This window comes from Anomalospiza imberbis, chromosome 2, assembly GCF_031753505.1.
Source record: "Anomalospiza imberbis isolate Cuckoo-Finch-1a 21T00152 chromosome 2, ASM3175350v1, whole genome shotgun sequence".
NCBI classification, from domain to species: domain Eukaryota; kingdom Metazoa; phylum Chordata; class Aves; order Passeriformes; family Viduidae; genus Anomalospiza; species Anomalospiza imberbis.
The window spans coordinates 59622622-59647082 of record NC_089682.1 but is presented as its reverse complement, the minus strand read 5'-3'; the positions used below and the strand labels follow the sequence as shown (position 1 = coordinate 59647082).

The following is a 24461-nucleotide window of genomic DNA, read 5'->3' as shown; positions in this document are numbered from 1 at the left end:
GCTGGAAAAGTTCTAGTCATATTTTGGGTCTTTCCACAACAAGGCTGTAGACTTGCTGCTATGCACAGTCTTACCCTGCCTCACTACCTCGGCGAGGATCTTTCCTTTTCCTTACAGCGTACCCTATATATATATATACGTGTTTGCATGTACAGACATTTTTTGCATAGCACACAGTGACCCTGGACAAGCAGAAGAGACCTCTCGGCCCCCAAAACCAAAGGAAATGTGAAGAGAGGGTGAAGCAATCCAGCATCCCGCTACCGCACACTCTCTCTCCAGGCCTATTCTCTCCCTCTGTCCCCCAGCTGCTCCTGGACATGCACTTCCCACCACTCGCCTTGCACCAGGTCTAGCAATCGTGGAATCACTTTAGAAAGTATCAAGTGAAATTAACTGACAGAGAACCAGCCCCCACTAGATAGTTTTCTCTTAAATTGGGGAACTTAACTTGTATTAGGAAGCATCTAGTGAGAGCCATGCCTGGCAGAAGGGAGGGGGAAATCCATCACGCGACTAAAAACAAGCAGCGGGAGCGAAATCCCCCTCTGATAAAAGCAAGGAGTTGGACCAACTCCAGTACACGTGAGACCTCAGCCTAGACCTGAGGGAATCCTGTTTATGGTGTTATGCCTTGTTGAACCACACAGCCCCATCCCGAGTAAAACCCACACCCTGCAGCCACACCACTGCATTTTCATTTCCAAATAAATTTCAACCTTTGCTTCCAAACACATGACATAAGAATCTAAGATTTTAGACTGAATATAAATTGTGTTCATGCATAAAAAATCTATGCTTTAATTTACTTAAAACTCAGGCCCACTAGGGTCATTTTTCACACAAATAATGTACTCCAAAAGTTCTAGCAAAAGGAACTACTCAGATTCATAACAGAATTGTGCTTTATTTGTTACAGCTGTTCCCCTACAATACTTGACATAAATACCTTTGTTTCAGAAATGGTAGTTCACACACTGAGCCCAAAGTGTGTATTATCATGGCAGAGATAATTAATTTTAGCAGAGTAATAGACTGAATTGTTGCCTGGGAAATCAAATTCCACAAATTGTGGCAAGGCTGACTCATTGCCTAAGATAACAAAATGATAATATGCTGTAACTTAATGTAGATCAAAACCTGTACAACTCTATCCAGACTACTACAAAAGGAAGTTAATAAAAATTAAGGGTGAACTGTAGAAGGTTGCTGGCTCTCTTATCTTGTATTTGGTGAGCCATAAATCAATATTTTAAACCAAGTACTGTTGATTATATTAGAGTGAAATGCAAGAGCTTTTTTTTTTTTGTAGTATGGACTCATAACCCTTTTTATTCTTTATGATATACACATAAAAATAATATGTGATTATATTTTTATAATATTTATCTCCCTTTATATTTTTATAATATTTTTCTCCTCTAAATATTTTTTCAATAAATAATACCATTGAAACGTGTTCAGAAGAGTGAAATCAAACCACATTACCCTCAGAGCACAGATACTTCAACACTTACAACACCTTAACAAGCACCTGTTTTTTGCATGGTGCAGAACTTACAATACTTCCTTCTGGTGCTAGATTTAACTTGGGACAGCAGCCCAAACACACCCTGAGCCTCCTGTGTCAGGGATGTGCACTGCACAACGGGGACCTGAGACACAGCTCCGGCGGCGCACGGGCTGTTCTCTGCTGTGAGCCCCAGCAGAGCATCGTGTGAGGAGCGCAGGCACACCGCAATAATATGGCATCAAATACGGCTTAACGGGGTGCTTAAGGGATGGGAGGATGTGCGGTATGAGGACAGGCTGAGGGAGCTGGGACTGCTCACAGAGACGGCTCACTGTGCGGGAATACCTGGCGGGCAGGAGCAAAGACTGACAGCCAGGCTTCTCAGCGATGTCCCGCCACACAACCAGAGGCGAAGGGCACAAACTGACATAACAAGAGAATTTATTTTTTTTTTTAACTGCAAAGGCCACTGAGCACTGGAGCAGGCTGCCCAGAGATCTCCATCCTCGGGCATACTCAGAACCCACGCAGCCCTTGCAGATCCTGCTTTGCGCAGGGCTTTGGAGTGGGCAGCCTCATCCAGAGCTCCCCTCCAGCCTCAGCAAACCTTTGAGTCCTTGATATGTGATTATTTTGCACCTGCAAGCGCGCTTCTGCTTAATTTTACAGAGAAACTTAACTTTGTTTTACTCTCAAAATGAGAAATAAATTCAGATGAAATAATCCAAGCGTAAACTCAGTGAAAACAACTGAGCCCCTCTGGCCCCACCGCTTTGAGTAACAAGCAACTCTCGACATTTTAAAAAAGCTATCACAAAACCACATCTTTTGTATTCTTTTATAGATATTATACGGTCCCGCTTATTTTGTAAGACACAACCACAGACACAAATTTAACCCAACAAAAGATTCCACTTGTGGGGGAAAAAAAAGAAAAAAAAGAACGTAACGGGAGGCGTATGCATTTGACCTTTCCCTGAATGCAAGGGAAATTAGATTCTAAGTAGACTTCCCGCCAGTTTATTTCACCCTGCTGCTACTTACAGCGGCGGAGCGCGCACCTTCCGCGCCCGGGAGACCCGCGGCTCCCGCGGCCCAGCGCGGCGCCTCACGCCTGGGGCGGCGCCTCACGCCTGGGGCGGCGCCTCCCGCCTGGGGCGGCGCCTCACGCCTGGGGCGGCGCCTCCCGCCTGGGGCGGCGCCTCACGCCTGGGGCGGCGCCTCACGCCTGGGGCGGCGCCTCACGCCTGGGGCGGCGCCTCACGCCTGGGGCGGCGCCTCACGCCTGGGGAGGAGCCCCGCCGGGGCCGCCCCGCCCCCGCCCCTGCTCTCGCGAGATGGGCGGTGCGCGGCGCGACATCCGGGAGCGGCGCGGCAAGATGGCGGTGGAGTCGCGGGTGACGCAGGAGGAGATCAAGAAGGAGCCAGAGAAGCCGATCGACCGCGAGAAGGTGTCCAGAGTGCGGGTGCTGGTGCTGCGCCGCTTCGCCGGCCACTCCAGGGCGGACAGCGGGGGTGGGGGGAGTGGTGAGCGTCTAGCGACGACGTGAGGCCTCCGGCGGAGGGGGGGAGGGCTCCTCATCCTAATCCCCACCCCTGCGGCTCCTCGCTCCCATCCCCATCCTCATTCTCACCCCCGCCTCGCCCCGCAGACGTGCCCGCTGCTGCTTCGCGTCTTCACCACCAACAATGGGCGGCACCACCGCATGGACGAGTTCTCCCGCGGGAACGTGCCCTCCAGCGAGCTGCAGATCTACACCTGGTGAGTGACACCGCCTGTAGCCTGGCCGTGGCGCGGGGCCTCGCCTGGGCCCCGGCAGCCAGATGGAGTTGTGCAGGCTCCGGTCGGAGCAGGGCACGCCGGGGAGGTTTCGCCGCCGCTGGTGTGGGGCGGTTCTGGCTGTGCCCTGGCAGCTGAGAGGGGGCATCTCCGGGAGAACAACTTTGCGCTGCGGTGAGCGCTCAGAGACTTAGTGCGGCTGAAGTGCCCAGTTACTGCTGCGTGTAATCGGTGGCTTCTGCTGTGGCCATGGTTATCGCAACGCATCTATCTACTCAATGCAGAGGTTTTCCTTTAATGTTTATATGTTGTTCCAACAGCCCCGTTTATCCAGTAGAAGCAGCTGTCCCAGAAGGCTTGAAATGCTATGTAAATGGTTTGTGGGTTTAACTCAGACCCTTCTGAGAGTGGAGTAATGAGTATGCTTTTTGCATCGATAGGTAGCAGTGCTTTAACAGAGATCTGCCTTTTATCACTGTCAGATTTATTCTGGAGATCTGCCTTAGTCTCCATTGCAAACATAATAGGTTTTGTTTGTATTATTTTGAAGAATGCCTTTGAAAAGGAATTACGCTGCTTTAAAAACCATTAATGATGTTTGCCAGAGTTGTAACTTGTATGTTATGTAGTTGAATAAATCCATTTTTGTGGCTACTAAAATAGGCAGTTCTAATGTACTTCTGTGTGGGATTTATGGACTCTGTCCAGGCTGTTGGTGGTGTCTGCATTGTTTCCCATCTGCAGAAGTCAGAATGGGCATTGTCTGTCAACACACTGCTCCTTGGTTGCCTAGAGCTCGGAGCGAGTGCACAGTCTGTATAATTGGAGACACTTCACTTGTGATGACTGAGTACTTTTGTTCTTGAAATTCTAGACATGAGCTTTAGCCCTGCTTTTGCTGAAGGCCAGGTAAAGGAGTGCGGCCTACTAGGGCAAAAACGGAAAGCTATTTTACTTTCCTGCTTTTCTTACATTTCCTCTAATAGTTAATAAACTTATTTTAATACAGATTAGGTCAGTTTAGGTGAGGAAACTTACACCGTGTCTTGTATGAATGTATTAAAAAAAAATGCTCCTGCTGTTTAAATGGTAACTCTTCAGAGAGACCTGGAAATGCAGGTGTTGAAATGTAGACAGAGATGAAGAGATTCATCTGAACATCGCAGTGAATCAGACACATTTGCACTAGAGCAAGTTGCCTCCAGTGTGCAGTAAGTGGTGAATTCTCCCAGGTGTTGCAGTCAATAACTGTAGACATAGGGTATGCTAAGTCAAAGAAATATGATTAGGTTGTAGCAATATATTGATTCCATCTTAAATGTTTTGGGAAGCTTTTTTTACTGTTCCTTTGAGAGTGTGAAGTGCTTTGGTTTGTTTGTTTAATCTAGGATGGATGCAACTCTCAAAGAGCTGACCAGCTTGGTGAAAGAAGTTTACCCAGAAGCACGGAAGAAGGGCACACATTTCAACTTTGCAATTGTTTTTACAGATCTCAAGAGGCCCGGCTATAGGTAAATGGCATTTCTTCTCTGAGTTAATAGAATACTTTGGACACCAGAACAGTAAATTACTCTTCACTAACACTGATTTGAAGTTTAGAACCCGCATATCAAACGTCTGAAGTTCTGTGTAATGACCTCTACAAACTTCTAAATTGTGCTTGGTGACCATCCCTGTCATTGTGTTCCCAAAACTATGAACCCGTGTGCTTGAAGGCTATGGTTTGTATTGGCAACTGGAACATGGCCCTCCAACCTGAGATAATGCTTTGTTCCTGGTAGGTCTTTCACCTGAGTTGCAGCAATGATCTTGTAGCAGGTGTTTCTCTTCCGAAATGGCATGAGCTGATCTTTGTCAGCATCCAGTGGATGTACCCTGCTTTGGAATCTGGTGGGGTGTCTTGTGCATTGTCTATATGGCAGGGGGTAAGGGGTTCTCACTAGTATTTAACATAATAGGGTAGAAGGCTTCTCTGTGCTGTCAGAAAGACCATTTGGCATAGCTTTTCTTGATGCACCCAGGATTGCAGAGAAAAACCCCAGTGTTTTGAGTACACAGCCACATGTGTGCAGTGGAGGGAATGGCGTGGGAAGGGAGTTATGAGCCACTGCAGTTCCTGTTTTGGACATCTGGAGAGATCGGCCACTGATAACTAACTTGCCTTTCCTCTGCTACTCACAGGGTGAAGGAGATTGGCAGCACCATGTCGGGCAGGAAGGGCACAGATGATTCCATGACATTGCAGTCTCAAAAATTCCAGATAGGAGACTACTTGGATATAGCAATTACTCCTCCGAATCGTGCACCACCCCCATCAAGCCGCATGAGACCGTACTAAAGTCTTGATTCTCTTTGTATGATTATGTATTCTGTTTACTCCTACTTGCTGTTCTAAAGCAGGCTTATTTTTTTGCTTTTGTTGCTAAGCACCTGAAGACAAAGCTGAGCATTGTAGAAGAAAGTTAACTCTTAAACATTTAGTTTGTTTAGATGAAACCCCTTCAGCAGTGCCATCATCCTATCCCTGATTGTTATAGTTTGAATAGTAAAGTTAGTGTTTCCAGTGTTCTAAAGACTTCCATGAATTATGACCAGGAGGATTACAGGTATTCCGTAGTTCTGTCTTGTTTGGAATAAAAATTGATGTTATTAATCCTTTGTTTAGTGGTGTATCAGTGCTCAAGGCTGCTCTGTGTTAGAAGTTACTAATGGTGCTGGGGCGTGTTGAGAGTGTTCAGCAGTCAGCTTCTAGAATCTGAAAATGGAGGAAGGGGTAGCTCAGGGATCTCAGTTGTCTGTGGGGCAATTGGAAGACTGGTGTGTGTGGTGTTGCCTGGTACCCTAAAGAGTGGGATGAAGGGGTGACCTGTGTCACAGCAAAGTGGTGCTCAGTGCTTGCCAGCTTGACTCCCTCTGTCACTGCAGGGGGAGATGCTGAGATGTGCAGGTGCCTCTGGTCTTCCACTAGGGTCCAGCTGTCCTTGGCTGACTGGGAGCATCCAGCTGGTCTGGGCAGGACCAGGTGCTTGGTCTGCACCTTGAGGCCCTGTGTGCTAAGAGCAAGGCAAGGGCAGGAGTAGAAGCAGTAACTCATTAGAATCTCCACCTCTGTTGCCTAAGGCCTGAGCAGAAGCTAGGACTGAAATAAATGTTCCTGTCTGCTGAGAACAAGGTGTCATGAACTGGGATCTATATAGGTTTGTTTTTTTCCCTCTCAGGAGTCCCTTGGTTCAGTATAGCCTGAGGGAGTTCTGCCCTTGGCTTAACCCTCTTCTGTCCCCCTTCTCTGGGTTCTAAATTAGGGAGTTGCAATTTCAGCCTTCATGAATGTGTCTCATTTGCAGAATCACCTACATCTGAGTCACTTCTCCCCTAAGAGTGAAAAGTGCTCCCCACCTTTTTTTAAAGAGAGCTCAAGAAAAGACACTTATAAATGCTGCTTATTAAGGACTGAGCCTGGAAGTGGCAGTGGAGCCGATTTATTGTTGCCAGAGTTGGCATGGGCGGGATGTCTTTTTGTGGTGCAGTCACCTCTGGTGTGAGGCAGTAGTGCTTCAAATACTGATGCTGTGAGAAACCCACATGTTGGAACCACTCAGGGACTTGTGTTACCAGGGACAGGCTTGTTCAGGTTGGGGACACGTGACAGACCTGGACAGACAGAAAAGCAAAGGCCACTGTGAAGTGGTCTCACTGATTGCCCCAGGGCATCATCGGTCCTGCAATGTGAGTACAGTGAGTAACCAGCATATAATTACAGACTTGCACCAAAGGGAAGGACAAACCTGCCATTAGAGGTACACAGGAATATGAACATTTCTTCAGATTTGTGTCCTCGTTTTTGCTTCAATTGCATTTAAGGATAATTCTTAAATGTAGTCACTATAAAAGGCAACAGTGGCAACTGAGCCTGTGTCTGTGACTCAGCTGCTCTGGGTGGCGACTTGACTTTGCTGCTGGAATGGGAGCCATGGCCAGGGAATGCTGGTGCCTGCCCAGCTGGCAGAGAAAAAGAACATCTACTGGCTTTATATGTGGTGGCCCATGAAGCAAAATTTTCAGGAAATAAAAGTGCAGAACTGCCTTCAGTAGCAAATACTTCATTCAGCTTGTTTGGTTGAGGAGTTTACCTTCCCTTGACTGCTATGAATGTATAAATGCCAGCTGATCTCTTCCCCAGCTGTTTCAGGATAAACATCTTTTGGGATCTCTTGCTGTTAAATCACACAGAAAGGTAATGTGGATGTGCAACGTGCAGAGCTTATTATTATGGGAAAAGACACTTGAGAGAAGAATGTAGTTCAGGTTAGGGGTTTCCTATATCAATATATATCAGCTGGCAGTCCAAGCTGATGACAGCAGCTGTGGAAGCAGACACAGCACCAGGCTACAACCATCCAGATACGGCAAGAGGTGAAAGGGAAGTGAAAGCTGTCACCAGCTGAGCTCCTAGTGCACAGGAGAGGATTCAGTCACAGTAACCTGGTTGTGTTTGTCTCTGAAAGCTGCTGTAAAAATTGAGGAGGGATGTCAGTCCCTAAAAAGAGCAAAATATGTAGAGCACTGTGGTTTGGGGGAAATTAAAACATGGGCACCAGCAGTGAACAATCCCATATGCTCAGGAAGTGGTGTAGACAGCACTGCATCCAAATCTGTCAATCCTCAGGATTTGCTTTGTAGGCAGCAATTTGATGACGAATTTTTGTCCCTCATCAAGGCAGCTGGATAAGGTGCTTTCCTTTTTTTTTTGGATCCTTAAAGGCCTAAGAAACACAGCTCTATTATATACCTACAGTGTCAATAGCACCACTCCTCCAAAGCTTTTTGTCTCCCAGCTGAGTAACGCAAAGAACTAGGATGACAGCTCTCCAGTAAAGGTTTCCTGACTTTGATACTTCTCAGAGGTAATCCCTTCTCTGCCCAGCAGTCCAGACAGCTCTCACTTCCTGCCAATGCGCTGCCAGGGATACCACACCTATCCCCACCTCCCTTGCAGGTGTCTCTCCAGGCCTCCTCTTCTTCCTGTCCTTTCTCAGAGGGCCATTTTTCTCTGCCTCTAAGCACTGACAAACATCCAGATCACTCCTGCAGGTCTCCAGCCTGTGTTCCCTGGCTTCTGGCTGCAGCAGCAAGCCTGGTGAGCTGTGCTCCCTGGCAGGGCCAGAAGCATTCCACATCCTGCCTGTGGGGTGCAGCACAGTCAAATAGACCCAGCTACAGAACCAGGGTAACTTCCCTGAATTTCTTTTTTACCCTCAGTAGCACATACTGAAGGCTGTCCTGCTCCCATAGATGGGACTTCTTCCTCTTTCTGTGTCCCTTCTGGTGTGTATTTCCTGCCTGCCTAGGTTTGGCTTGTCATGAAGGACTCTCTGCTGTGCTTCCCCAAACAAACTTGACTATTAGTTCTAATTTTCCCCCCTCATTTTGTGCACCTAAACCAATGGGGTTATTTTCAATCTAATAAACAGAAAAGAAAGTATATAAAAATAGTATTTTTTTTCCTCACCAAGAATACCCACACCATCACCTTGTTACACCTTACATAAATACTGATGTTACTGTTGATCATTAGCCAGGCTTTCAGTTAACACAGGGAGAAAAAAAGATTATTTTCCACATGCTTGGGCCTTAATTAAGTTTTCACAGTCACCTTCTGATTTCATCACCCCTCCAGAACAGGCACATACAAGTGTGTATACACACATATGTGTGCACATCCATGAACAGGGACTACAGCATCAGAAAGCCAGTTCCTTTCTCGTAGTGGCAGCACAACCCTGATATAAGTTCTGCAACATTTTTGGGAGAGGTCCTGGTTTGGAGGTTAATTCCCTCCTTAGTTTGAAGAGTGAGGACAGCTCACACACTTTTTCAATAACCTGGGCAGCACCAGACATAGTCCTCCCTCTGTGTTTGCTATCTGACTGGAGCAGATGTGGAAAATTAAATTTTACTTTAAAGCTCTAGTCAAAAGCAGGAACAGCTGCTATGCAGTAGGAACATATTAAGCATTATCAGTAAGTTCTCACTTTTGCAATGGAAAGCAGGAAAAATGAGGTCTCTGAAATCCTGTTGTGTCAGAGCAGGTGAATGGTGATGGCTAGGGTAGTATTCAAAGAACAGCACTATAAGTAAAGCAACAGCTAAGGTTCAACCTGCCAAAACCAAAACAATTATCTGCTGTTGCCTAAGCCCTCATGTCTGGACTTTGTGCAACTCAGATGGGTTAAAAACAGGAGTATCCATTCCCCCCGAGGAACGTGCCTTGCAAAACAACCATGTAGTGTTGTGCACCTGGCCACAAACACCTGTTTGTGGTGAGGAGGTCCCTGGCTCACACACTGGGGCAAGGTCCTAACTGCCTAAGGGCTGGGTTCAGAGGGGCTGCGGTGTTTGGGACCCTCCCTGGGATGTTTCCAGTTTCACAGACAGGCTTAAATAGAGACAACCTGACCCAAAAACTCATTTGACTTCCTCAACACTCAGCAAGAAAATCCAGTGCAAATGACAGCTTAAAGGGCTCCTCTGGGTGAGCTCTTCCAAGTGCTGGCTGAGCTGTCAATTCCCAAAGCCGTGCTTCAGGCAAACACAAGGTAGTGTTTTCAGACTTAAAAAGACTTGGGGGTCTTTAACAGGGGCCTGCACTTGGCCCAGGCTTTAGAGGACAGGAGGAAAAACCACAACAATGGTTTTAGGGTTTCAGGGAGGGCATTTGAGGAAGAGCACCAGGCACACAGCAGTCCCCGACCCCCAAGTGTCTGCTCAGCTGGGGCTGTGTAGTGTCCAGGTTGGGGTCTGCTGGCAAAACATGCCCCACTTCTGCTGTGTTTGCCTTAACAACTGCTCTGGAGAGCAGGAGGCTTCTGCTAGAAAAGGGAGAAGGGAAGCACGTGCTTATAGAAGTACTAAAGGTTTGAAATAGGTCCCACCAACCAGAGCAGCCTACACGGCCAGGAGCAAACCACACCACTCTGCACCTATGCATTGGGCCCTCTTCCAAGTGTCAGGTTGATCCCAGCAGCTCTGTTCTCTCCAGCCCGATTCATGCACAGCCACCAAAGCAGTTGTCCCAGGGAGGGGGAAGGGGATTTTGTGAGGAGTGCAGTGGTGAAGAGGAGGAGTTTCTTCAGCTGCCACTGAAGTGATTATGGAGGAACAGCCTCAGGCAACCTTCCCAAAGCAGCTGGACAGACAGGATAGGATTCACCCAGCCAGGGAAGGAGGACGTCCTGGCTCCCACGCCTGTCCTTTCCCTTCTCATGCCTCAACAACCATCAATGCCTTTGCAGGCAGGCAGTGATTTGGGTCAGTGCACAGTCCCTGAACAATTTAATCCTGGAAAACAGTAATTAGCTCCTGGTGGTTGGGCAAGCAGGAATGGATTTCCCTGCAGTCACAACTGCTGTGATGCAACCAACAATCTACTGCGTGGGACCTGCAGCTGGGGGAGGAAAGGTGGGAACGTGCAGAAGGCCCTAGATTGGCTTACAACAATTTCATAAGCAGTCATTAGAGAATGTAACCCCAGGGCTTTAAGCCAGGAATACAATATGCCAAAAATTATGGAAGCATCTGAACACCTTCCTGCTGGGTATTGTGCAAACTATGATTTCTTTGGCCCCTCCCCAGGATAAATGCCTGTGTGACAGAGCATCTTATTCCATGGATCGTTTCCCATGCAGACACGTTTGTGCTACTTTTTTAAAAACTCTTCAACTTGAGTAAGGCAAGATAAGTTCAAAGAAATTCCTGGATCTGGTCAGCTCCTACTATGATGCCAACTGCCTCTTTATAAAAGTAGGTGTTACTGTAAGAAAAGCATAAGGTTTTATATTTAAGTTGATATAGGCAGCATCAGCCAATGTCTTCCTGGCAGAAAATTGCGTTCCTTTGGACTAAGACACATGTGATTCCATAGTGTGGCCACTGGATATTGTCTTTGCTCCTTGTAAATGCCACAATATCTGTATTATTGTCCCATGGGGGAACAATAAGGTACTCCCAAAACAGAAGGCAGATCCAACACCAGCTACAGCTGTTGATGGAGCACGTGCAACCACCATGAGTGCTAGAACATTTGAATAGTGACAAGTGACAACAAAGCAAATATAACATTTTACAGGATATTTAAAGCAGCCATGGTGCTTTAAAAAAACAAGGAAGCCCAGACTCCAATTATTTGCTCCAGTGGTTAATAAAAACTTCAATAAAAGCACAATGGGAGTCACTAGAAGTAATCCTTGTCAATTATCCCTTTGACAACCATCTGGGAAGTTTCATTTCACTGAGACCTATAATTGTGTTCAACCTCAGGCAAAGTATTTCCCAGATAAGAAAGCACTGACCACCTTATAACGGGGCTTCCTGGGCAGAACAGTTGAGATGCTCCTTTGACAACAAATGGGATTAGGGGGAGAAGTTTCTGTTAGCTGACACATTTGATATAATTAAAAAAAATTAAGAACCACAGCAAATTAAGGAAAAGTAAAGGCTATGCTTTTTTGGTCACTTCCCAGATGTTTTTAAATACTGAAGAGCAATTTTGTGCTGGGTTCAATCTTTTCTGAGAACAGGCACTGCTACGAGAAGTGATCTCCCTTCTTACCCTTCCCTTACATCTGATCCAGCACTCACATAGGCAAAAGCTGAGCTTGAGATTACAGTTGGGAAGGACACACTAGATGAGAAAACAAAAATAATTAGCCTTTCAGTGTCTTGGCAAATGAAAAAATCTATTGTAAAACTGTACAACTCCTAAATTCTGTGCAAGGGAATTGGTGAAACAGCCTCTAGTGGAAGCAGCCCCCAGTTAAACTAAATAAAGCACAACACAAAACTGTACTCTGGCAGTTTTGCTTGTTTTCAGGTGATGACTATCTCTTACAGAACCACTGTATTTGCTACTTATGAAGCTACTGTTTATCCAAACTGCACTTCCCACAGGCCAGTGCTGTTAAAGAGATTTACCCCACAGCAAACCAACTTGAAAATTTAAGTTCCTTTGCATCATTCCCACTTTGACATGTTAATAACTTTAGAGTGCAGCTGGATGAGTCTTTCTGCAGCAACAACACTGGCTTAAGAGGCGCTTTACCCTCCTCCAGCCCCATGGCTGCACCCTTGGTTGTTCCAGTATATCAGACAGCCACACACCCACCTGTCCCACCTGCCATGCTATAGCAGATCGCACAGGATTGCATCCAGGTGGGTTTTGAATATTTCCAGAGGAGGAGACTCCACTGCCTCTCCAGGCAGCCAGTTCCAATGCTTACACTTCCACTGCTGTCATTCCTCCCCTGTCCCCACCCCCCACATTACTCAGACTACTGTTTAGGACATCCTGAAACCTAAAAGAATTTCAAAGGTGAAGTACAGCAAACTAAAACTAGTTTTTCTTTTGCTGTCATGATTTTATCTCAGAGCAATGATTTGCCTATAAAAAAGAATACAAATACAAACAACAATATTACGTGTATTAGAGTAATATTGAGGGCAAGAAAAACAAAACTGATGCATACAACTTCATTTCTTCATTCCAAAAAGTCTCATCCCTGTATGTCACAACAGCTTGAGTAGACCAGAAGATTTTAACATTTAAATTGTCATATTGAAGATAATTATTAGTTAATAATATGTAGCAGAAAATATTAATAGGCAGGCAAAATTATGCAAGTGCCTTGCAGTGAGAAACCCAGCACTGCAAGGTACAGCTCCACAGTTCCCTAATGGAGGAAAGCACAGTGGAGTGCTGTGTTGTTCTCAAGTTAAGGGAAAAGACTTCCCTAAGCCCTTTTGTGAATTTCATTAGTTGAAGGCAGGGGGAATACAGCAAGGTGTGTAGCAGTGCTGCTTGTTCCATTTCATGTTACAAGGGTATCTGGCTTGCTGCAGGGCAAGAAAGAGAATGCAGGCTGTGGAATTCCTCCTGTTTAGTGCTGGTAAATCTGTCTAGTTGAAACCTTCTTGCTCTGCAGCAAGAATACTTTGTACTTTTCCAAGGCCACAAAATGCCAGAACCAGCACTCACCCCACCAGGTTTTAATCTACAAAAAAGCTGAAAGCAGATGTGGACTTCACTCTTTGAAGAGGATGGGTAGAACAAATAAGTGCTCTTATAGCAGACACCACGCATTTGAGACAGATTTATTTAGTATCCAAAAATGTTAATTAAGCTCACAGACTGACACACTAATACATACATAATTTTAAAACTAGCATTTTCAACGACTTCAGGTCAGAGCCAGTAGAAAATTACCTTCTCCAATTAATTTGATGTACACTTATCCTAGAAAATGACTGTAATAACTAGTAAAGGTGCCTTTTTCCTGCTAAGTTTTAACCAGCACAAGTCTAAGCAAATGAAGAAATACTTGTGGGGTTCTCTAGTTTTTTGCATATCCTGAAGACTTAAAAAATGTGGAGCTGAGTTCAGAAAAACATCCACTTATCCCCATCTCCTGGCACAGTCTCTCCCTTCTCATGTGTTGCATGTCTGCCCTCACATAAATTACAGAATTTCAGTCATTGACTGGAAGACAAATACTAAGAACAGTCCTGGAGTCACTTAGAGGAATAGCTGACACTGGAAATAGCAAACTGGCTCTAAACAAGGATATGGAGCTGGGTTTTCTGGTGGAAAACAATAAAAGTGCTGGTAGAAAAAAAAAATCCTAATTACTATGACTACCAAAAGAGTGCCAAACAACTCTGGGAACTTCAGCTTGGTGAGCTACTACAGGGTTAGATGTGCACATTTAGAAGTGACACCAGCACTGAAGAGAATACACACAGCAGCAGCAGGAGAGGAAGCAATCATCTACAGGCCTGCCAGCAAGTTCTTCCAAGCAGCTGAAGATACATATAACCAGTAAAAATTGCACATTTTCAAATAATTTACAGTAGAGCTGGAGTCACCTTCTAGGGCCACAAAGAAACCAGATGCATAGCACCTGATATTATGTTGATGTATAAAGAAAGAAGCTGCACGGGAAATGCCTGTCTGCTAGAGAGGTAACAGTCAGCCTGATGCAAGAATGTGTCAGACAGATCTTAGCACTGTAGAAAGGACTAAAAGCACAGAACTGCTTTAAACAGTAAAGCAGGAGTTACTCTTCCAATACAAAAAAATTTACTTGTTTCTGTTGAAGATACCAAATACTGTTGAAGCACCAGTCTTCAGCCTCAAGCCCTGAAAGGATGTAGAATCAGCAGAATAGCCACAGATAGCCACTTTTTAAAGCAATATACTGGACTTCTTTTTATTACAACCTAACTGCACTCTACAGCCTACTGCAAATGCAGTCCTACACACAAACAACTGAAGTACCACCTTGTACATGGACCTTCATTCCTTTTTGAAATGCAATATATTTAAAACCCCTCAATACATTTTGCCAACAATGTCAATAGAAAATTAAGCACAAGATGTTAGTTCAAACAAGTTTGTCCACGTTATGGATAAAGAATTTTTCTCCATTAAAAAAGCCTTTTCTCAGTATGGCTCTTTCTTCCCACAAGTATTTCCTTTTGCTTTTTGAACTTGTGATGATTTGGTCATAAGATCCATGAATGTGAAAGTTTCAACATGGTCTTCAGTTTCATTTCAGATGTTTGTCTTGAAAACTCCATGACATCCTCTGAAAATATACCCAGATGTGTTCATGAGCTTATTTAAATAATATTTTGAATTAGCAGAAGACAGAAATATTGAAACTTTATCCTTTTTCTCTTGACAACAAAAAATAAAGGGTCAGCTAAAGTGAGATTACTCAAATGCATTCTAATTTCCAAGTATAGTAATTTTTTATCAGTCTCACTCTGGGTTGTTGTTCCTTACATGTTCCTTGTACCTCCTATTTAAATAATCTTTATAGACCCTAAATTTAACAGATAATCAACAAGCATATATTACATTGAATCAGGATTATGTATGCTTTGATAAAGTTGTCATAAAAACTTCTTTATATTCAAACTGATGGTGTTCTTTATAAAACTATAATTCAATTGTTCTAAGATTACTTATTATAGTTTTCATTTAAAGAATTTTGTCTTTACTAAAACAAGTGTGAAATCAATTCTCACTTAGATACTTATCACCAAATTCTTTCATTTTATTGCCTAAATTCACCCAGAAAGCATCCACTGGTGCTTTGATTGCCACAAAACAAAGTATACATACAAATAAACCTACAGTAAAATTCTGCCTTCTGTGGGGTTTTTTTTGTTTGGGTTTTTTTTTTTTTTTTTAATTTGGGAGGATCCAAACACACCATCAGCTATACTATTTGTTCTTTACAAACAGGTAGTCATATACCATGCCAAAACCCCAGTTATTTAGTCATAGAAACAAGAGCTGTTTGGCTAGTTGAAGAGCAAGCAACTATATGAATTTCTAAGTGTATTAAAGCTTCTTTGTACCTCCTACAAATTAAATTACTTAATCAAATTTGTAAAGTGTAATCATACCTGGTCTCTTTGCTGCTGTAATCAGTGGAACAACTTTCATATCTTGTAGTATTTCCTGTCTTGGGCTCCATTTTCATGGCTTTAGAAGAGTCTACCTTATGATTATATTGGGAAAGCATCTATAGGAAACATTAAACAGGAATAAAAAAGAATTACCCAAGAACTCAAAACAGATGTATTACAGATAGAACTAGACCCTTTTAATTCTAGTATTTTGATATTAAAATTAGGGAAAAAAGCGTATAAGCTAACCTTTAGAACATTTTCTGGTATCCTTGTTATTTCTGGAGGTGGAGGAGTATTGAGTAAATGGTCATAGTGTTCCAGTTTGGGAGGGGAAGGGTCCCCAGTATGTTTAAGATACTCATCAGAGCTCTCAGCAAAAAGAATTCTTTTTTCTTTGTATGGTGTATCTTTTGCATCATTCTTTGTCACTGACTCAAGCTTTCCCCCTGGTGTCACCTGCTGCTGCAAAAGAAGTATTAAACGCCTTCTGTTAATTTACTTATGTTAGGTAAAGTATTTAGTAAATGTTCTTACAGAATTACTATTAGAAAGAGCTTTTATATTGACATAAGAAAAAATAGTATTGGAAAAGAACCCCAAACTGACATTTTAAAATCTGCTTTTGGCAAAGTGTGTGAAAATGTACATAATTGCTATTTGCTACCTTAGCTTCTGCTTTTAGCCATCTTGTTTGAAAATCGGGACACTGTGGTGTTGCTGCATGACTGGGAAGAGGTAGTTCCTTTGTCTCTGGTGACCTTGATAATACTGTGTTATTTATTTTGGAAGATTCCTTCACACCAGGAGTACAGAACACAAATACCATAGGAGAAGCCATCCAGTCAGCTGCTGCTATCAAGCGTGAGCAAAATAAAATTAAAAATATATATGTACACACACACACACATACATAACTATTACCAGTTCTAGTTTCATTTTCTAAAACGTGTGTATCATTTTAGTTCATATTTTGCTTGATCCATCCAAATTACAGTACTCCTTAAAGGCAGCAAATGCAAAGTAGCCATTCTAGTCCCACTACTGAATATAACTGAAGAAGTCCAACTTAAATCAGCATTGCTTTACCTTCTCATTTACCCAATTGTCACTATGTTTGTCTCAAGATTTAAAAAATAACCTATTTCTCCTCTCAAAGAAGTTTTAGCATTACTCTTGAAAGTCTTAAATTACTGTCATGCTAGCCTCTTTCTTTCCTGTCTTTAAACAGATCCAATGGGTATTCTCAGGAAAAAAAAAGGCTAAGTTGGCAAAACAGTATTTTTATTTCAAATATGGATAAGCTGCAGTTACAAAAGTATTAATTCCTCTGCATAATTCCAATTGGATATGAGTACAAGAATGAGAAAAAAATTTATAGGGAGTAAAACTTTCCCATAGAAGCCATCAACATTTTTTAGACATGACTACTCATATGACGACTTGCCCTCAATTAACCATATTTAATCAGAAACACAATTTAAGTTAACCATGTGTTTACAATGCACTTGCACACGCATTCTGTAAAAATGCATATGTATATTAATTTCACAGATTTTTAACTTACCATCTTCAGCTCTCTTACTGGATTTTGATGCAGGAGTAACCATGATTTCCTTGACTGTCATTTCTGGCAAATTCCCTCCATTATCATCTCCTCTTTTAACCAACCTGAAAAAAAAATCTCCCCTTAGCTCTCAAGTATTGTGAAGAAGTCACAATTAAAGGAATACTGCCAACCTAGTCACTTTTCTAGTATTAACTTATGAATATGCAAGAAAAAAAAATTTTCTCAAATATGATTTTTTTAATAGATTTTTTAAGTCTGTGATTCTACTGCAATTTGTGGTATGCAAATGTTCAGTCCAGCCACAAATGATCAAATACACTGAGATTTCAGTCTAAGGCATTAAGAAAAAGCCAAACCCAAACCAGATGTCCAGGGTAGGACAGATGCCAGAGATGATCAATTCTGTGTTAGGGATTTCACTTTGCAACTGCCTGTAGCCTATGAAATTATATAGAACAAGAGGAACTCTTTTCTGCTTTTAAACTAATAAGGGTCTTGTTATTAGGAACAGGAAAAGATATTTTAATTGAATTTTTAAGTTTAAGTAAGATTGTTTATCTTAATCAAATACTATAGAGCTTTCAAGCAATTTTAGTAATTACATAACTATTTTAAAGGAGAGATCCCAAAATTATTTTAAAAGAAAATTTAGTGATTTCAAAGTGACAAGCTATTTAATATGATTTCCATAACACTGGAAAGAGAAATTTTAAAAATTATTTTTTCGTATTCAATATTTTCTAGTGAAAAAATGGCATATACAGTTAAGAGAATACTAAGCAAAAGGTGGAAACTTACCTAACCTACACACAAATCTGTGTCTTTAATGAAAATTATTTTAAATGTTTAAAAAGTAATCTTAACTATCATAACCAGATTTAAATTGTCTCTACAAAATGTCTAAGCTGAAAAAATCCCCCAATAAACAGTATAGGCAGTATATTTTACTTAGATGAACACATCTCAAACTTTGGGTTAAATAAAAAAGTAACTTTTCAAGTCAGTTTTGTCTTCGAAGTCTTATAGGTAGTTGAAACCATATGATTTTTAGTTTTTACAATGAGTAGAACCAGTAGAATTTTTAAAGTGGTTTTCATGCACGCGATCCTTGTTTTCAAAACAATTTCTCTAAATATCAAATATTTAGGTACTGTCAGCTTTTAAAATGGAACATACTGCTAATACTAACTAGAAAACATGATCTATTAACTACATGCATGACCTCACTGCTGCAATTACTTTAGTTTATAATTAGAACAGTGAAAATCTAGATGAGTCCTTTCAAGAGAAGACTGGAGCAAAAGGAATAAACTATAAGGTGGGGTTTATGTTAGAGACAATAGAGTGCTTCTACAAATTTACTGAATGCTTTACAAACTGTTTTCTGTTTATATTAATAAAGCTTCTGCAACCTTTACACTGACTGTGTAATAGCTATGGCAGACAAGCCCAGGCTCAAGCCTTTGGTTAAGGAAAACAACAGATCACATTGTGTTTTTCTCTTTGTAAATACATTGTATATAGATGATTCTTATGGTGCAGTCAAGGCAAGGAGCACAGCAGATGTATTTCAAGTCAGCATCTAGCACTGCAATGGGTATGTGAAAAGATGTGTAGGGAGTTAAATGACACAGGACCCAGCACCCGAGAGATAGCAATCACCCATCTCAAGACAAAGAGGAGGGCAATAGGAGCAAGAAATTAGTACAGCAAGAAGAAAATACAGAAAATTCAGTAGAGAAACAATCTGAACTCCAGTAACTTACTTTTTGATTGTCTGAGAAGTTTTATGAATAAGTGACATCGTATAATCTTCATTCATACACATGGTATGTTCACTAATGCCGAAGTGTTCAAGTTTTGGTGTTACACACTCATAGTCATCCATCTTTAGCTTACATTTCGGAGTTTTGGGCAGAGCCTGTGGCGTTCGCAATCTTAGTGGAGTCTCATTCTTTGCCTTCAGCTGACGCGCACTCGTTGTGTGCTGTGCTTCCAGTGCACTCCAAGGCTTGGAGAACGTGTATTGTGAAAGACCAAAATCAGAGAGCCGGGGGTTACACAGGGGGTCTTTGGGCAACGGTGGCTTCTCTGTAGAAGCAGATAGCTGAGGTACATCATTTGCTTTTGCTTTTTCTTCATCAGATTTATTCTGGACAGACATTGCTGATTCAATGTTAGCTTTATCCTCCTCTTCTTTTTAAGAAAAGAAATGAAAAAAATATTATGTCAGAAGTTTCTGTTTTAGGAATTTTTAAAATAAATTGTGACACTTCCCCAGTATTCAATTTTTTAACTTGTTGTTGTAAAAAATAGATTCCTTCTCTCACTTTAAGTACTGAACCTGAAGCTACAACAGGTATCAAAAGCTCATATGGCTAAGCTATATTTATAAGTCATACATTTGCTGAGTTTCACTCTATTGGTAAATATTATTTCTAGGGAAAATGAAATTCAAAGATTTTTACATAAGTGTATTTTTCTCCCTGCATGGAGATGAAAAGGTTTTTGGGGAAAGAGCAAAGGCTGCATACAGTACTAAAATGTTCATTCTTCAGAAAAACAATATTGAGGAAAGGTTATGAAACAGTAACTTAAAGCTTGTGAAAGGAGAGAGCTTTTTTGGTAACAACAGTTCACTGCAAAAATATGTAAATGTGTAATTTGTACATTTTTTGAGTTAGATAAAGCAAAACACCCCAAAATGTTTGTGAATTTCTGCATGATGTAGTAAGTAAAGGACGATGAATATGGTGAAGGATCTGGAGCACAAGTCCTGTGAGGAGCAGCTGAGGGAGCTGGGGGTATTTAGCCTGGAAAAAAGGAAGCTCAGGGGAGACCTCATCACTGTCTACAATTGCCTGACAGGAGGGTGTAGCCGGGTGGGGGTCAGGCTCTTCTCCCAGGTAACAAGTGATAGGACCAGAAGACACAGTCTTAAGCTGTACTAGGGAAGATTCAGGTTGGACATTAGCAAGAGTTTTTTCACAGAAAGGATAATTGGACATTGGAATGACTTCCCAGGGAGGTGGTGGAGTCCCTGTCCCTAGAGATGTTTAAGGAAAGACTGGACATGGCACTCAGTGCCGTGGTCTGGTTGACTTGTGGTGTTCATCCACAGGTTGGACTTGACTCAGAGGTCTTTTCCAACTTCATTGATTCTGTAAGGTGGGTAGGTGGAGGGAGGCTTTTTAAAGTAATATACCTTCTGGTGTGCAGTGATATGTCTTTAGATACACTTAGCTTAAAAATACAACGTAAAAAATAATTTAACCTTGTAGCTCTGTTTGGAGACTTCTTTAAAAGCAAAGACGGTGTAGGAAGAAAGGTACTATAAAAAAAATCAGTTTTCTGCTCTATCTGTGTAAAACAGCTATAGGAGCTTAACTTGGACATCAATATGGTTCACAACCATAATTTTGTTTTGTGTAATGACTGGATAATGATCAGAGAAAGTTAAGACCACATCAAAAGCTTTTTGAAGCCTGATTGGGCCCTTGATACCAAAAGGAGTATGTGTAGTATTGATAAGTGTAGTACTTTAAGTCATTTGGCACGTCTGGATTTTTCAGAGTTCTATGTACATTTTCTGACTGGATTAAGGACCTCCTTCCCCTCCAATGATCAAGGTGCTACTGCTTGTCACATGCCACCTAATACATGAGCATTCTTCTCTTGTCCCATTTGTGCTGTGAAACAGACATTTTAAGATTTTCTCTAGGGTGATTTAAGTTAATGAAACCATCACATGTGAATATGAACCAACTGAGATGCATCTACAATAGTTCCTCATGCATGAGAAGTTGAAGCAGTGTAATTCTCTGGGTTATGAAAACATGTTTGCTAACATGTTTTCTGAATACATTTATTACTGAAAAAAACCCCAAAACCCAACACACACTAACCTAAAGGCAAGCCAGATCTAATTTCAAGTGTTTGTGTTTTAGTTAATTCCTACAGCACTAATCACAACAAAATCTTTTACCCTCTGGATATTATTAAAAAGCAAATTACATGAATGTACTTGATCTCCTAATTAATAGAAATATACACATAGCTAAAGAGAAAGATTTTATAAAAATGATATTTTTCTGCACATAGTGTACTGACAAAAAATATTACCTGTAGAGTCTTTGACTTGTGGTTTGTAGCCATATTTCTGGAACAGCTCTCTTATTTTTCCAAAATCTGCTGCATTTCTTTGTATCAAGATTTCACTTGCCTTCATAAACTCATTAACTGCTTTTTTTTCAGAGCAAATCTTACCAAGACTGGTACTAATATCTTCCTTTGGGGACAGAGAAAGGAACATAGAAATACTGGTTTTCAAATAATCACATGGTAGTTGTTTCCACATGAAGCATTTTGGAACTAAGTATTTAATTGCAATTCAGATGAAGATAAGCAGCGATTTTAGGTCTTTTCTATACCTGAAAACTATCATGTACATATATACCTTTGGAATACCAGGAATATATAGAGCCTAAGTGTATGGAAACTTATAAAAGTAACCATAATGATAGTTCACAATATGATAACTACTTACTGGTAACCTTGCCAAGGAAACTATGTGCTTTTACTCCAGAAAAATATGAGGTAACAGCAATTAGCATAGACTCTTACTCCATATGTACAAAGAATTAGTGCAGAGAAGAAAATAAACCTCATTTTTATATCACTCAATTATTTCTATATTGCTCATTTCTATAACCCATTTTTTCTACTTATGTATAAGGAATAGACAACATTTTTCACAAATTTAACTGAATGGCTGAAGGTACTGAAACTTCTGTGAAGACTGATTTTATTCTAAAGGCTGGTCATTGAAAACAAGCAAGCTTGTCTCTTTTGTTGGGAACTGCTGTTCCTGAATCATTCTCCTCATACCTTGGCACCACTCCAACTTCCTTGTAACCTTTGTTCCCTGCTTACCTGAGTGACAGTAGTGACTGCAAACTAAGAAACATTGCTAAACCTACTTTGGGTCACCCACAAGTTTTTGGGCATTACCCCAGTATCCATGGCCATTATGAGGACTTAGATGTAAGTGAGTAAAAATAAGGGTTATAACTACTGACTAACAAAGTTGAATTGTGGCTTAATGATCAAAACAGAGCCATAAGTTTGTGGAACATGCACACACATGTAATTTTTCAAGAAGGAAGCAGGTTAAGATGTTACCTTCTGAGTCTTGATTTCGCAGTGGAGGTCATGCAAGACTGCTAGTGGAGATTCATCTTCACAGTCTTCAAGATGAACGTTCACATAAAAGAGTTTAGAAAGTAAAAGAGGTGTCTTAGTGTCTTAGCATGAAAATAACATTCTATATGGGAATGCAATCCCCTGTATTAGCAGAAGAGAGGCTGGCCATGAGCTATCAAGTGTGCTCGCACACCCACAGAAAGCAAAACGTGTCCTGGGCTGCATCCACTGGTGGGCAGCAGGGCCAGGGAGGGGATTCTGCCCCTCTGCTCTGCTCAGCCCCCACCTGCAGGGCTGCATCAGCTCTGGGGTCCCAGCACAGGGAGGACAGGGACCTGCTGGAGCGAGTCCAGAGGAGGGACACCAGGATGCTTAGAGGGATGGAGCTCCTCTCCTGCAAGGAAAAGCTGAGAGAATTGGGATTGTTCAGCCTGGAAGAGAGGCTGCTTCAGGATGAACTAATTGCAGCCTTCCAGTACCTGAAAGATGAAGAAGGACTTTTTTTACAAAGGCATGTAGTGACAGGGCAAGGGGGAATTGATTCACACAAAGAGAGAGAAGATTTAGATTAGATATTAGGAAAAAGTTCTTTGTGGTGAGAATGATGAGGCTCTGGAACAGGTTGCTCAGAGAAGTTGTTGATGCCCCATCTCTGGAACAGGTTGCTCAGAGGAGTTGTTGATGCCCCATCTCTGGAAGTGTCCAAGCTCAGGTTGGATGGGGCTCTGAGCAGCCTAGTCTAGTGGAAGGTGTCCCTGCTCATGGCAGGGGATTGGAACTAGGTGATCTTTAAGGTCTATTCCAATTCAAACCATTTTATGCTTCTATAATATTAGAGATGTTGGAAGCATACATTAGAGAAAGAGAGTCAATATAGACAAAACCAAAGAGAACTAGTTCCTGTCAGGTACTTCACACAGCAAAAAGCTGCTCTTTGTACAGTGTGTTAAACTCCACAGAGAAACTGCCTGGGCTTTCACTTTAACGTTGCAGCTAACACCGTATATGACAGATATGGATAAAACAAGTACGACTCTGGGCTGTCAAGAATTACTTGTGTTAAAATTTTATCCTTAAAGAGGTTGGATGAAATCAGAAAAAAGTGATATGGAGACCAGTGAAAAACAAATCTCAGCAGAAAATTAGATTCTTCCATTGTGTTTGTACGCGGGCAGATGCACTGCTCACTTACACAAGGCAGCAGACATTACATTTTTTCACTGGAAACCAAGGCTAATGCAAATAGTATAAGAGAGGGCACCTGCTAAGTGACAAGACATAGCATAGAGATAAACACAATTAGAAGCCAGAGCTATCTGCCCAGAGAGAGAACATGCCCGGCAAATGTTTTCCTATATCGATCGACGAAAAGAAGAAAAAGAAGCAAGAACGTGATTCCCATTTCATCCCAGTCATTCTGTTTTTCTCCGTGATAAAGAAACAGCCACACACCCACAAAGGAGCTCAGAAAGACAACGAGACGAGGAGGAGCCCAAACAATTCCCAGCCGAGCAATTCCCAGGCTGACCTCCCACCAAAGGCGCTCCCAGAGGAGCGCGGGGGACGGTGGCAGGCAGGAACGCAAATCGAGCAAGGAGCCCCGAGGAACAACTGCGAAGCCACCGGGCTCAGGCGTGCGGCCCACGGCCGCGGGCTGCTCTTACCCACGTCCTCGCGGTGCATGGCCCGCTCCAGCTGCTTCACCTCCGTCTCCACCGTGAGGGCCAGCTCCCGCAGCTTGCCGAAGAAGCTCCCGGCCGCGTCCATGGCTCCGAGCGGGGGACGCGGGGCGCGGAGGCGGCGGCACCACCGAGGCGGCCCGGAGCGAAACCGGGCCGGGCCGCGCGCGCCGCTGAGGGGCTTCAAACTGCCGCCGGCGCGAGCCCCATTGGCGCCGCCGGGCCCCGCCCGCCGCCGCCGCCTCT

General features: G+C 42.5%; 2 protein-coding genes across 11 annotated transcripts; one reads left to right on the top strand and one right to left on the bottom strand.

The window, feature by feature from the left end:
• Positions 1–2805: 2805 nt before the first annotated feature.
• On the top strand, positions 2806–5946 carry SAP18 (Sin3A associated protein 18). Its single transcript, XM_068181311.1, has 4 exons — positions 2806–2964; positions 3166–3275; positions 4682–4804; positions 5475–5946. Exons 1-4 carry the CDS (start codon positions 2851–2853, stop codon positions 5629–5631), a joined length of 504 nt encoding a protein of 167 aa, XP_068037412.1. The 5' UTR covers positions 2806–2850; the 3' UTR covers positions 5632–5946.
• Positions 5947–6484: 538 nt separating this feature from the next.
• Positions 6485–24353, bottom strand: SKA3 (spindle and kinetochore associated complex subunit 3). 10 transcript variants are annotated; one of them, XM_068181305.1, is made up of 9 exons: positions 24201–24353; positions 22516–22580; positions 21457–21622; positions 19101–19530; positions 17332–17435; positions 16432–16616; positions 16014–16226; positions 15762–15880; positions 6485–6944 (listed from the first exon to the last, which is right to left on the bottom strand). In XM_068181305.1, exons 1-9 carry the CDS (start codon positions 24301–24303, stop codon positions 6902–6904), a joined length of 1428 nt encoding a protein of 475 aa, XP_068037406.1. In that variant the 5' UTR covers positions 24304–24353; the 3' UTR covers positions 6485–6901. The 10 variants fall into 10 exon arrangements, with proteins under 10 accessions (XP_068037406.1, XP_068037404.1, XP_068037408.1 ...); XM_068181303.1 differs by having other exon boundaries at positions 6487–6944; positions 16432–16619; positions 24201–24352; XM_068181307.1 differs by having other exon boundaries at positions 6487–6944; positions 16014–16229; positions 16432–16619; positions 17350–17435; positions 24201–24352.
• Positions 24354–24461: the final 108 nt, after the last annotated feature.